The sequence below is a fragment of the Papio anubis genome, chromosome 16 (assembly GCF_008728515.1).
Source record: "Papio anubis isolate 15944 chromosome 16, Panubis1.0, whole genome shotgun sequence".
In the NCBI taxonomy this organism is placed as follows: domain Eukaryota; kingdom Metazoa; phylum Chordata; class Mammalia; order Primates; family Cercopithecidae; genus Papio; species Papio anubis.
The window spans coordinates 24919149-24934322 of NC_044991.1; the positions used below are offsets into that span (position 1 = coordinate 24919149).

Below are 15174 nucleotides of genomic sequence, written 5' to 3' on the forward strand. Positions count from 1 at the left end.
TGCAGTGAGATTACATGTTAGAAGTGCTGAAAGGAAAAAACAAACAAGTCAATCAGGAATTCTGTATCTGGCAAAATTATTCTTCAAAAATGAAGGTGAAGTAAGGACCATCTCAGGTAAACAAAGGCTGAAAGAACTTATTGCTATGAGACCTGCCTTACTGTTTCACTTATATTAAAGGAAGTCCTTCAGGATGAAAGGTATCATATCACATGTAATTCAAATACTTAAGGAACTAAAGAGCATGGGAAAATAAAAACACATAGGAAAATGTAAAAATCTTCATCCTACAGAATGGGAGAAAATTTTTGCAATCTACTCATCTGACAAAGGGCTAATATCCAGAATCTACAAAGAACTCAAATTTACAAGAAAAAAACAACCCCATCAAAAAGTGGGCAAAGGATATGAACAGACACTTCTCAAAAGAAGACATTTATGCAGCCAACAGACAAATGAAAAAATGCTCATCATCACTCGCCATCAGAGAAATGCAAATCAAAACCACAATGAGATGCCATCTCACACCAGTTAGAATGGCAATCATTAAAAAGTCAGGAAACAACAGGTGCTGGAGAGAATGCGGAGAAATAGGAACACTTTGACACTGTTGGTGGGACTGTAAACTAGTCCAACCATTCTGGAAGACAGTGTGGCGATTCCTCAAGGATCTAGAACTAGAAATACCATTTGACCCAGCCATCCCATTACTGGGTATATACCCAAAGGATTATAAATCATGCTTCTATAAAGACACATGCACACGTATGTTTATTGCAGCACTATTCACAATAGCGAAGACTTGGAACCAACCCAAATGTCCATCAATGATAGACTGGATTAAGAAAATGGGGCACATATACACCATGGAATACTATGCAGCCATAAAAAAGGATGAGTTCATGTTCTTTGTAGGGACATGGATGAAGCTGGAAACCATCATTCTCAGCAAATGATCACAAGGACAAAAAACCAAACACTGCATGTTCTCACTCATAGGTGGGAACTGGACAATGAGATCACTTGGACACAGGAAGGGGAACATCACACACCGGGGTCTGTCGTGGGGTGGGGGTAGGGGGAAGGGATAGCATTAGGAGATATACCTAATGTAAATGATGAGTTAATGGGTGCAGCACACCAACATGGCACATGTATACATATATAACAAACCTGCATGTTGCGCACATGTACCCTAGAACTTAAAGTATAATAATAAAAGAAATCTTCATTTTTTTCTTTGCTTCCCTTAACTCACCTAAAAGACATAAGATTAAATAAAAGAAAATCATAAAGCTTTATTGTTGATTTTATAACATATATAGATGTGATTTGTAGTTATCCCTCAGTATCCACGGAGAACTGGTTCCAGGACCCCCAAAGGATACCAAAATCTGCAGATGCATTAGTCCTTTATATAAAATGGCATAGTATTTACAAATAACCTACTCATATCCTTCTGTATACTTTATCTCCAGATTACTTATAATACCTAATACAATGTAAAATGCCATACAGAGAGTTATTATATTGTGTTGTTTAGGGAATCATGACAAGAAAATAAGTCTGTATATGTTCAGTACAGACACAACCATTCTTTTTTTTCCAAATATTTTCAGTAAGTTGTTGGTTCAGTTTGTGGATGTAGAACCCACAGATACATATGGAGGGTAGACTGTATATTACGATAGTATCACTAAGGTAGGAGGAAGACACGAGCTATATTGGAGCAAAGGTTCTATATTTTCCCAGAATTAAGTTAGTATTAATCTGAAGTGCAGCATCTTGAATTACAAAACATACTGTAATCCATAGAACAATCACTAGAAGGGGTAGTCAAATGGCCCCCTGGAAAATATCTAGTTTACACAAAAGAAGGAAGTAGGCTTTGCAGACGCTGCCGCCGAGGAAAGTCCTGTACTACTAGCTGTGGTCAACCCTACCGTGTTCTTCGACATTGCCGTCGACGGCGAGCCCTTGGGCCGCGTCTCCTTCGAGCTGTTTGCAGACAAGGTTCCGAAGACAGCAGAAAATTTTCGTGCTCTGAGCACTGGAGAGAAAGGATTTGGTTATAAGGGTTCCTGCTTTCACAGAATTATTCCAGGGTTTATGTGTCAGGGTGGTGACTTCACACGCCATAATGGCACTGGTGGCAAGTCCATCTATGGGGAGAAATTTGAAGATGAGAACTTCATCCTAAAGCATACAGGTCCTGGCATCTTGTCCATGGCAAATGCTGGACCCAACACAAATGGTTCCCAGTTTTTCATCTGCACTGCCAAGACTGAGTGGTTGGATGGCAAGCATGTGGTCTTTGGCAAAGTGAAAGAAGGCATGAATATTGTGGAGGCCATGGAGCGCTTTGGGTCCAGGAATGGCAAGACCAGCAAGAAGATCACCATTGCTGACTGTGGACAACTCGAATAAGTTTGACTTGTGTTTTATCTTAACCACCAGACCATTCCTTCTGTAGCTCAGGAGAGCACCCCTCCACCCCATTTGCTCGCAGTATCCTAGAATCTTTGTGCTCTCGCTGCAGTTCCCTTTGGGTTCCATGTTTTCCTTGTTCTCTCCCATGCCTAGCTGGATTGCAGAGTTAAGTTTATGATTATGAAATAAAAACTAAGTAACAAAAAAAAAAAAAAAAGAAGGAAGTAAAGGAGGAGAGGACCAAAAGAAGGTGTGAAGCCCACATAGAAAATAGCAAAATGGCATGTGTAAATTATATTACAGATCAATATATTGAACACCTTAATAAAAAGGCAGAGATTGTCAATTTGGATTTTGCAAAAAGAAGATTCAACTATATACCATCTGTAAGAGTTGCAGTTAAATGCAAAGATAGGTTGGAAGGGGGGAAATGAAATAAGATCTATCATGTAAACACTAAACATAAGATAGCTGGAGTGACTATACTATTATCAGACAAATTTTGTTTTAAATTTTGTTTAAAATTGAAAACAAAAATCATTACTAGAAAGAAAGGGAGACATTTTATAGCAATAAAGGGTTAATTCATCCAGAAGATACAGCATTATAAATGTCTGTACCTGACCACAGAGCCCCAAAACACGTGAAGCAAAAACGCATAGAATGACAGCATAAATAGAAAATTTAACAGTAATAGTTGGAGAGCATAATACCTGACTCTCAATAATTTACAGAACAATTAAACATAAATGATAGCAATACGCCAGGCACAGTGGCTCACATCTGTTGTCCCAGAACTTTGGGACACTGAGGCCAGAGGATTCCTAGAGCCCAGGAGGTCGAGACCAGACTGGGCAACACAGTGAGACCCTATCTCTAAAAACCAAAATCAGCCAGGTGTGGTGGCATATGCCTGTAGTCTGAGTAACTCAGGGGGCTGAAACAGGAGTATCACTCGAGCCCAGGAAGTCAAGGCTGCAGTGAGCCATAATCGTGCCACTGCACTCCAGCCTGGGCAACAGAGCAAGACACCGCCCTGTCTCAAAAAAAAAAAAATAGCAATGATATATAAGACTTGAACTATACTATTAACCAAATCGCCCCAACTAACATCTATAGACAACTCAACAACTGAAGAATACATGTTTTTTACAAGCACACCTTGAACACTCTCCTAGATATATAATATTAGGCCATAAAATAAGTCGCAATAAAACAAACAAACAAAAATAAATGTAAAAGTACTGTAATCATATCAAATATGTTCTCAAACTAAAACAGAATTAAATCAGAAACCAACAAGAAAAAAGGTGAGAAAGTTCCAAATATGTAGAAATTAATACACTTCTTAATAAACAATGGGTCAAAGAAGAAATCACACTAGGAATTAGAAAATATCTTGAACTAAATGAACATTTTTATGTAATGCAGCCAAAGTAGTACTTTGAGGAAAATGTATGCTTTAACCATGTATATTGGAACAGGAGAAGGATTTTGAATCAATAATTTGAGCAAGATTCCATTTTAAGAAACCAGGAAAAGTAGAGAAAACTAAACTCAAATCAAGTGAAAGGAAGGAAATAATATAGAGTAGAAATCAATAGAAGACAAAAGAACCAAAGAAAACAGAAAAACAACAGAGAAAAAAATCAGTGAAATCAAAAGTTTGTCCTTTGAAAAGATAAAATTGACAACGTTTATTTACACTGACCAAGGAATAAAGAGGCAGAAAGAAAGAGATGCTACTAATTAGCACAGTCAGACCAATAGAATGAATTTAGATTATGAAAATAAACTCTTTATTTACGGCCAATAAATATCTGACAAAGGTTCCAACACAATTCACTGGGAGAAATAATAATAGTCTTTCCAACAAACGGTACTGGAACAATTGAATGTTCATATGCAAAAAAAATGAATGTAGGCATGTATGTTACACCGTACACAAAATTAACTCACAACAGATCAAATGTCTACATGGAGGAGCTAAAACTACAAATCTTCTAGCAGAAAATGGGAGAATATCTCTGTAACCTAGGGGTAGGTAAAGAGTTCTTAGATATGAAAAAAGCACCAGTCACTTAAAAAATTAGTAAACTGAACTTCATAAAAATTAAAATCTCCATGCACCACTATGAAAATGAAAAGACAAGCCACAGGCTGGAAGAAAATATTTTCAAAGATACATCTGATAAATAATTATGTCTAGAACAAATAAAGAACTACTACAACTCTATAAGATAAACAGCCTAATTACAATGGGCAAAAAAAAAAAAATAGAGATTTCACAAAAAAAGAGATAAAGTAGCTACTAGGCACATGCAAAAAAAAAAAAAAGTCAACATCATTAGGGAGAATGCAAAATAAAACCACAATGAAATGCCACTTTGTATACAACAGGATGGCTTAAATCAAAAAGGCAAACAATTCCAAGTATTGATAAGGATAGAAAGTGAAACCCTCATACATTGCCAGTGAGGATGAACAATGGTAGAGCCACTTTGAAAAACAACTTGACAGTTTCTTTAAAAGTTATATTTAAAAGTTAAACATAAATTTACCATATAACCTAGCAATTCTCCTCCAAGAATGCACCCAAAATAAGTAGAAACACGTTTTTACACAAAGACTGATGTGCAAATGGTTCACAACATCCTTTTTCATAATAGTCAGAAAATCAAAAACTATTCAAATGTAGTTTAGAGATGATCATTTGATTAAATATCTACTACTATTAATCAAAAAATATTTTATCTTAATTATTTGAGGTTTCTAAGGCAAAGATTAAAGCCTTCATTGTATAGCAGGGGCATTAAAATCCATAGAAATAGTAGAATTTTACTATTTTTACAACAAAATCGTAATTGATTATATTTATTATTCTGTATATATGAAAGTCACCATGTCAATATCTTAAATTACTCAATCTTCCTATCAAGAGTATTAGAGACTATTAGTATGCCATTTTAAGATAATAAAACTAAGTCAAAGAAGGGCTGAGTGACTTGTCAAATGTCACACAGCCAGCGAGCAGATTAGACACAGTACGTGCTCAGAAAGCCAGACTCCAGAATCTGTATCCTTAACCTGTTAAGCTATCCCACCTCGAATTCACAAATGGTAAGATTCATTCAATGAAGCAGCCCAGGCATTGAGCATAGATGGATCATCGTCTTCACTGTAAGTCAACATTACACCTCAGCAAACATGGCTCTTGGCAAACCTGAGATCTCTCCGCCTTAAGTATGAATATTCCAATAGCCTGTGTCAAATTGAGCCCAGATTTTGGGGTCTAATAGATTTCAGTCACATCCAACTCATAGCCCCCACTTACACCGTTCCATTGTTTCCTAGAATTTTGCAAAGAGCTTTCTCTCCAATGTTGAAGAAGAGTGTACCCAAAAAGCATATGGGCTGACATCTCACATTTGGCTCTATATACCAGACAGGCAGAGAGACTCCAGAAATGATGAAGAGCCATAGCTGCAAAGTGCTTCCCCAACTCACTCCTCAATGAACAGCTTGATATGAAGAATCTGTGTCTATGGAATAGGACGCTTATCCTGTGAACCATTTGGCTGCCGTTCATATAGCACCTGCCCCCATGAAGCCCACACCATGGTCCAATGGCTTCCATATGTTGAGCTCCTACAATGTACCAGACACTTTGCTATGCCATACTATATGTTGCCTATGGTCATACATCTATCAAGTATCAAGGGCGTGGATTCATAGAGAGAGATAGGAAGAAGACACAATTTGAACTCAAGTCTATCTGACTCTAAATCACATACTTTAACCACTGAGCCTCTCTCACAAGTGGCCAAATCATTCCATAAGGGTGCTAACTGTGTCTGTTTTTTAACTATTTATGCTCAAGGCTATAAATGAAATGCCTGGAAAAAGGCAGAAACTATCCAAAAACCAAATGCACATGCACTTACCAATGTAATTGGGTTGATTAAAATTAAGTGGAAAACATGTAAAATAATTAAAACAATAGACCCAGCTCACAGTGTGCGGTGGTTCACACCTGCAATCCTAGCACTTTGGTAGACCAAGGTGGCTGGATCATCTGAGGTCAGGAGTTCAAGACCAGCCTGGCCAACATGGCAAAACCCAGTCTCTACAAAAATACAAAAACTAGCCAGACGTGGTGGCGCGTGCCTGTAGTCCCCAGCTACTCAGGAGGCTGAGGCAGCAGAATTGCTTGAACCCAGGAGGCAGAGGTTGCAGTGAGCCGAGATAGCACCGCTGCACTCCAGCCTGGGCGACAGAGCGAGACTCTGTCTCAAAAAACAAACAAAACAATAGACCCAAACTGGAGGGAGACAGCAAGGTGAACAAGAAAGGGATGATGAATAAATTTCAGGAGCAAAGGTGGTGGGAGCCCCTGAATAATTATTCAGCACCTAGACAGCAGACAGTTTCCTCTCTGGCCATGGGCTCATAAGGGTTTCCTCCCAGCAGATAAAGACTCTTGAGATGAATTCACAGGAAACTGGGAATGTCCACCAGGGTGGGAGACAGAATAACAGTGGCCGCCTTCGAGAAGATGGATTGACAGCCCTTAATTATGTTCTTCAGCTCAAGTCCTCAGGGACAGAGATTTTGCCGGCTAAAATCAATCAACATTGTAGACACTCTGCGGGGAGGAGGGTAGGCCCAAGGGTTTCCTCACATCGATCAGAGACTTGGCAACTCCTGCTTTAGCAGCAGAAAAATGGAAGGGACCAGAATCTGGGACTTAGCCAAGGTGAGTTGAAAGAGCGCCTTCACTGACCTGCCTGAAATTCCACCCTTGTATTCACTCTATGTAGGCTTCGGTGTAGGTTAAAGCATCATCTAACCAGAGGGAGTAGCCTGGGAGACAGGAATGGAACTGAAGATGATTAGAGGGAGAAGACAGGGTCATTTGGGAGGCTTCAGTATGTGCCTGGGTGTCTAGAAGAGACAGGGGACCCCGGAATAGCCAGAGGTCAGCATGAGGACACTGCTTCCTAGAGAGGACCATGGAATGGGCAGCATGGACTTCGCTTCCTTCATAATTTTGCTGAAGCCAGTCCAAGTCATAAAGATCAGGTCTGCTATGCCATGCACCTGCTGAAACCCTTCAGAAGAGCATCGCTGAACACCTGATAAAGCCCAGACTCTCCAGCTTGGCTAACAAGAACCCAGAATTTGCTTCTGTTAAAGTCCTCAGCCCCTTTTCTTGGCACTTGGCATCTTTTATGCTCCAGCACCATGAAACTATCTATGCACCTCCGTGACTCCAGATCTTTGCAATCCTGTACCTAACATGAGAATGTCCAGTAACCCTCCTCCTACTCAGTTCCTCCAGATAGTTTCACAGACCTCATCTCAAGCATCACCTACTTCTGAGGTGTCTTCCTTGAGTGCCCCGCTCTCACCTCCCTTGGAAACATCAAATGTTTTAGTGGCATCTCCTGGGGTGTACCAAAGCCAGCTCTGTATGGAAGTTGCTGGTGCCTAGCACAGGATCTGGTGAAAAGCAGGCACTTGGTTAAAGTTGGACGAAATTAATGATAATTATTTAAAGTTAATATCCATGAATGGCATGTCCTGTAACGAACTGCACTAAATATTTTGCCTGCCTTCAGAGGGCTTCCATTCAAGTCCTCTGTGAACATGAAAAGATGCTCAACACCCCTAATCATGAGGGAAATGCAAATCAAAACCACACTGAGACACCATCTCATACCCATTAGCATGGCAACTATCAAAAAACAAAACAAAAAATAACACGTTGGCAAGAATGTGGAGAAATTGCCATCCATATGCAGTATTGGTGGAAATGCAAAATGGTACAGCTGCTATAAAAAACTGTATGGCAGCTCCTCGAAAAATTTAAAATAGAATTACCATATGATCCAGCTATTCCACTTCTGGGTATATACCCCAAAAAACTGAAAGCAGGGTCTCACCAGGGCCTACTGGAGGGTAAAGTGTGGGAGGAGGGTGAGGACTGAGAAACTACCTATTATGTACCATGCTTATTATCTGGGTGATGAACTTGTCTGTACACCAAACCCCTGTAACATGAAATTTACTTCTATAATAAACCTGCATGTGCACCTCCCCTGAACCTAAAACAAGAGTTAAAAAAAAAAGAAAGCAGGGTCTTGAAGAGATATTTGTACATTCAACCCAGCAACCCCATTACTGGGTATATAGCTAAAGGAATAGAAATCATTCTTTTGTAAAGACACATGCACATATATGCTCATTGTAGCACAATTTGCAATAGCAAAGACATAGAATCCCCCTAAATGCCCATCAGTGACAGACCAGATCAAGAAAATGTGGTACATAGACACTATGGAATACTATACAGTCACGAAAAAAAGAGTGAGATGACGTCCTTTGCAGAAACATGAATGGAGCTGGAGGCCATTATCCTTAGCAAACTCATGCATGAACAGAAAACCAAATACCATATGTTCTCACTTATAAGTGGGAGCTAAATGATGAGAGCAAACGGACACATAGAGGGGAACACCCCACACTGGAGCCTGTTGAAGGGTGCAGGATGGGAGGACGAAGAGAATCAGGAAAAATAACTAATGGAGGGAGAGAATCAGGAAACACAACTAATGCGTACTAGGCTTAACACCTGAGTGATGAAATAATCTGTACAGCAAACCCCCATGACACAAGTTGGTTACAACAAACCTGCATTTGTACCCCCAAACTCAAAATAAAAGCTAAAAAGGAAACATGGAATCAACCCAAACATCCACTGACAGTTGAATGGACAGGTAAAATAAGGTATACATCCACAATGGAGTATTTTTCAGCCTGAGGAAGGAAATTCTGATACATGCCACGATGTGAATGAACCTTGAGGACATTATGCAAAGTGAAATTAACCAGTCACGAAAGGACATATGCAGCATGATTCTACTTCTGTGATGGACTTAGAATAGTCAGATTTATAGAGACAGAAAGCAGAACGATGATGGTCAGAGCCTGAGAAGAGGAGGAATCAGGAATTACTGTTTAATGGGTACCAAGTCTCGATTTTGCAAGAAGTAGTTATGGAGATGAATGGTGCTTATTGTTGCTCAAAAATATGAATGTACTTAATACCATTGATCAATACACTTAAAAATGGTTATGGTGGTAAAGTTCTTGTTATGTGTATTTTACCATAATTTTTTTTTTTAAGCCCTATGTCAGGAATCTGAGAGCCTGAGTTCACATCCCAGCTCTACTGCTACCTGGCTGGGTGGTCATGGCCTCAGCTGCCTACGCTGTGAAATGAGGATGATTCCCAGAGTGGGAAGGCTTTATATTTTGAATACTGTCTTAGCTCATGGCTCTGTAACCTTTTCATAGTATGTCTGATATTTTGTAATGAGAGTTTATGCATCCGTGATGAAAGACATATGCTACTTCTGTTTCAGGAACACAATATATCCATCAGGTACCCACCAAATGAGAGTACTTCATTGGGAAACAGTCTTGGCATGAAACACCAACATTCAGACCTCACCTGCTAGACCCACAGGGGACTTCACCAAGACCCATTTTACACCCTGACAATGAATCCCCTCTGCTGCCGTCTAGTGTCTAATGACAATATTGACCTTTTCTAGCTGTCAACCTTGTCTTATTAAATCCTGAGGTCTTAACTGCTTTGCACACAGAAACTGATAGTTTGCCCACCCGAGCACGTGTTCATGTATAATTCATGGCATATCATGTGGCCTGACAAATGAATATTTATCAGCTTTTTCATAAGAGGCAGGATGGTGTTTCTTTTTGTTGCTACCAAAAATTCTATGCTGCAGCAAATAAAATTTGTGAGCAAATAAAAAAAGAATAAGAAGCAGCAAAAATTCCCAACCAAGTCCATTCTCCTTGTAATTTTCCATTTTCTGAGGCCTCTAGCATGTATGGAGGTGGTTTTGGTTTGGCTACAACAGAGAACTGCTGACTCATTCAGAACAGAAACGCTTCCATATGCTACACCCTTTCCCTCCACCAAAAAACTCCCCCATACCTCACTCCTGCACCATTTTCAACCACAGAGGAGCCCAAGACCCTCTCAGTGGTTCCATTCAGCCCCTCTGAATGAAGTCAAATTTGGGGAGACCAAGAATAAGGAACCCCTGAACGAAGACTGGTACAGAGAGGTTGATGGCACCAAGTCAGGCAGGATTTCATGGCTTCCAAAATGGGCCACTACCCAGAGAAGGGATAGCCCTGTGCCACAGACATCTGGGGATCACGTCCCCTCTATAGTGAGTTAGGAGGGCCCTGCAGAAGTCACTGCCTTGTCTACTGAAAGTGGCTTGTGCCCCGGTGCCCACTGCAAAGAAGAACTAAGAAGACACCTAAGAATTGTGACTCTGTTTACTTCTAGTCTTCTGACTCATTCATTGAGGACTGCAGTGCTGATGATCTCAGGCACACGCAGGCACGTGCAGTTGCAACAGGATTGTGAACACGTGGTCTGTGCGACTTGGGTGTCATCACCCTGGATCTGAAAGAGGATGATGACATTGATGGTGCTGCTGCTGATGTTGATGACGGTGGTTAGTGTATATTGAGCCCTTACTGTGTCCCAGGCCCTGTGTAAATGAACTATACTATTACATGCCATTCTCAGAACACTCCATTGAGTGGCATGGAGTACTCTTTCATCTTGCTATTCAGATCCCAGCTTAGCTATTACCCCCCATCACATCCGCTTGTTTAATTAGTTTTTGTAGCACTTATCCTGAAATTATGTGGATTCCCCTATATATTTTCTGCATTGTGGTCCTTCCCACTTTACAGATGAGGAAAGGGAGGCAGAAAGATGACATAACTAGTTTACATTCACGCAGCCCCACCTGGGAATCAAATTCAGGTCGGTTTGAACTACCTCCCTTTATGAACTATGCTCTTTAAACTATCGTCCCCTGGAATGGAGAAACTTGAGTCCAAGGAGCAAACCCACAAATGCCTGGCTGTGTGGCCTCGGGAGCGCCACTTCATCTCTAAGAAGCGTGGTGTTCTCTTTTGTAAATGGGGTGTAATAGCTCTTCTTTTGCAGGGCTGTTACGAAGATGAAATAGGGCTTTGCAAATTCTAACAAGGTCTCTAATCATTGATAAGCCTGTGGCCACTCTTAAGAGAAACATTTTTTGAAAGTCTGGCACTGGAAGCAGAGATGAGATTCCATGAGTTTACGCTGTAGTTGGAGGAAGAAGACACACAGGGACAAAAACACAAAGTTAGGCCTAGGTATTCATTCATTCATTCATTCATTCACTCAACAAAAAAATTACTGAGCTCTTGCTGGAAGCCAGAAAACATAGAGGAGATTCACATTATTTCAAATAAGTGCTACATATACATCAAAAGAAGAGGATGTGATGGTGAATGAGATCTGAGCTGGGATCTGAATAGCAAGATGACACCAGCCATGCAAAGATTTGGGGAATGAGTACTCCAGGCAGAGAAAACAGCTCGCGCAAAGGCCCTAAGGCGTGATGTTCATTAGAATTCTCAAACACTGAGCCCTGATGTAAATATTTCCTAAACATTTTAGACCCCGAAGCCCTCTTTTCATAGACCACCTCAGGGTGCTGGTGCTGAATGGAACACACTTTGCAAATGATGACTTTTCACCCTTTTAGCTGGGATGCTGTCTTCTCATGACTCTATTCTTATTCTTTTCCTAAAGTTCCTTATGTAGGGGCCAGAAGGGTCATTCTGGGATGGGTCGGGTCCCAAATGACATTGTTGTGTGGGTTCGGTCTAGAGCAAGGATTTGAGCGAAACTTCATGCTGCCCTCAGCACTGCCCCCATGGTCCTGCTTTCAGATTCCAGCTGGTCCAGATGCCCCCTGGGGCAATCCCTTATAGAACACAAGCCCATCAGACCTCAGTCAAAGCCATGTTGCCCAGGCTGGTCTTGAACTCCTGGACTCAAGCAATCCACCCACTTGGGTCTCCCAAAGCACTGAGATTACAGGCATGAGCCACTCACCGTGCCCAGCCTTGGAACATATCCAATAACCAAAATATCCGTATCTGGGGCCTTCACCCCTCTTGCATGTGCTCCACCTACCTTCCTTTCATCTATTCCCTCGGAGGTCGACATGAGCTTCTTCAGGAGTGGAGGGTCCAGCACCTGGAATTGCCGGCGGAAGTGAGTGAGCCCCATGTGGTCAGCATAGCCTAGGGAGGTAGGAGCAGGCAGGAGAAGAGCACAGAGTCCAGATGAGAAGACCCAGCCCGGTTCCCTAAACCCCCAGACAGGAGTTCAGGGCCCTGCTCCCAGCCTGGCTACTAACTTGCTGCATGGACTCATATCTTGGGGCCTCAGTTTCTCCACTTGTTAATTTAAGAGACTAGATTTGATCAGCACTTCCCAGAGGTGTTCCTGAGAACACAAACCCTATAAAATGCTCCACTGCAAGTTTGAAAAAGCTGCACACTCATCTGCCTCTTGGAAGAGGCATGTCAGCATCCAAGTCAAGGACTCTGAGAACTCGTGCAGGGCAGATGCCCGATGAGCCTTGAGTTTCCCAACGTTAGCCCAGAGGTTCCAAAACCTGTTTGACAAAGGAAAGTGTTTTGTTTAACACGAATTACCACCCCATACACTGTATGTGAAGCATGCTGCATTGGGCAGTATCTAAGGGCTTTTGTAAGTCTACCATGTAGGGTGGACACAGCTGCATCCTTCTATGTGGGGAACTGGGAAGAGAAGGGGTGCCTGAAAAGCTATTGGGAGAAAATGACATTAGATTCAGTTTGTGAAGAAGCCATAGGGTTTTCCAAAAGAACTTGGTATGGAAGAGAAGTCTAGGCAGAGGGGGCTGTACAAACAAGACCTAGATCAGGGAAGTATAAGTTACGTTCTAAGACTGGGCATGGTGTCTACAAAAAATACAAAAATTTGCCAGTCATGGTGGTGCATGCTGTAGTTGTTGCCACTCTGGAGGTGGGAGAATTACTTGGGCCCAGGAGGCAGAGGTTACAGCAAGCCATGATCGTGCCACTGCACTCCAGCCTGGGTGATAGAGCAAGACACCGTCCCAAAAAAGAAAAAAAATTATTTTATAGTCCACAGTCACAGCCAGCATTTACTGAGAGCTTATGTGTGCAAACCACTAGGGTAACACCTTCCTCGTGTTACAGACACTCATGGGCCTATATTATTATCCTCACTTTACAAAAGGGGAAATTGAGACCCAGAGAGATGAATTCACCTAGTTACACAAGCAAAAATAGTAACTGTCTCAGTTGGGACTCAAACCCAGGCAGTAGAGAGTAGCCAAAGAAGAGCAGAAACCAGGTCCCAAAGGAAATTGAACTCAAATTCCAGGTCTCGAGATTTAGACTCTTCCCTGGGTGCGAGAAGAGCCTCGATTGCTTCAGAAAGACCCCTCGCGTGACTGGATCAGAAAAGGTATGGTAAAATCTCACTCCACTTTTGAGACTTCACGATAAGCCAGATGCATCAACTAGGAAGAATAGCAATCGTGTGTGTGGCTAATCCTGGAAGACTTCCTGGGGAAGAGGAGGGTCTCAGACCAACTTTGAAGGATGCAGACAGCACAGAGATGGGGGACCTGGGAGGTTACAAGCCTCCTTTAGGGCAGACCTATCTGCATTCACGTCCCATCTCTGTGCTTACGAGCCCCACGACTGGGAAAATGATTCACCTTTTTGAGATTCAATTGCTTCACTTGTCAGATGAGAATAACAAGATCTATCTTCACATGGTCACTATGAGGATTAAATGCGATGACAATTATAGTAAAAGCAGCTAATGGGTATCATGTGCTTTTCCACAACCTGCCACTCTTCTAAGCTTTATTGTCTTATTAACGCACCCAGCCCCACAGCAGCCTTCAGAGGTATGAGCTATTATAGGAGAGGAAAGGGAGATAAGCCCTAGCGAATTTCCTAGAGTCACACGGCTGGTGAGAGGTGGTGGATCAGAATCAAGGCCAAACCATCTCCCTCCAGAGCTGGAGCCGTGCCCACCAGGCTGCACAATAGGCAATGTTTAATGAGTTTACTACATACCTTTAGCACAGTGAGAATGATCTCATTTGTTATATCTGACAACACAGTGTCTAGCACGTAGTAGGTACTCAATAAACAGCGTGCATGGGTATGTATCACACATGCATGTGTATGTAGGCATATATATATAATATGCACAGATTCCAAATAATAAATATTTGATGTATCTGTGTATGCATACAAATATATCTCATGTGAGTGTGAAAGAGACAGATATGACTTACAATAGAAATAAAAAGAGGAAACGAACCAGGTCTAGGAGGCAGAAATTGGACATTTCTACCATGAGATATCAAGCCTGCGCTTAGTTGGAAAGCTCATCCTGGCTGAGTTGGGCTGTGCTGAGAACAGAGAGGGCAGATAGTGTCGTGAGGTCCCGCGGACACAGGAACGGGACGCCCTGACCCTGAATGCACACAGGTATTCTAACAGTCTGATCCAGGTCCAGGGTGCCTGCAAAGGCCCAGCACTTCCTGCCAAGCAGCCAAATAGAATCGATTCAGTGTGGGGGACCAGCCACTGGCTGTGACCGTCCCCCTCTTCTCGTGACATTATCTGTCTCCCTCCTCTGCAGCTGTGCGGGCGGGAGGGAAAATCATTGATATGTTCAGCGGAGTGGGGGTCTCATCTTTGCTTCTAGCTGCTCCCAGTCAAATACTCTGTGCCCAGGGGTCCATTATTAACCCAGCA

The 15174-nt window shown here is 41.9% G+C and overlaps 1 protein-coding gene and 1 pseudogene across 4 annotated transcripts in view; one reads left to right on the top strand and one right to left on the bottom strand.

Annotated features, from left to right (window-relative positions):
* MYO18B (myosin XVIIIB) overlaps nt 1-15174 on the bottom strand; it is a 297367-nt gene that overhangs the window by 173050 nt on the left and 109143 nt on the right. For all 3 annotated transcript variants that reach the window (XM_031656039.1, XM_031656040.1, XM_031656038.1), the window contains exon 21: nt 12515-12624. In XM_031656039.1, the coding sequence (XP_031511899.1) occupies nt 12515-12624 (110 nt within the window). The remainder of the gene's footprint in view (nt 1-12514; nt 12625-15174) is intronic.
* Nucleotides 1891-2647, top strand: LOC108580793 (annotated as a pseudogene). Its single transcript, XR_004178833.1, has one exon. The product of XR_004178833.1 is annotated as a peptidyl-prolyl cis-trans isomerase A pseudogene (transcript).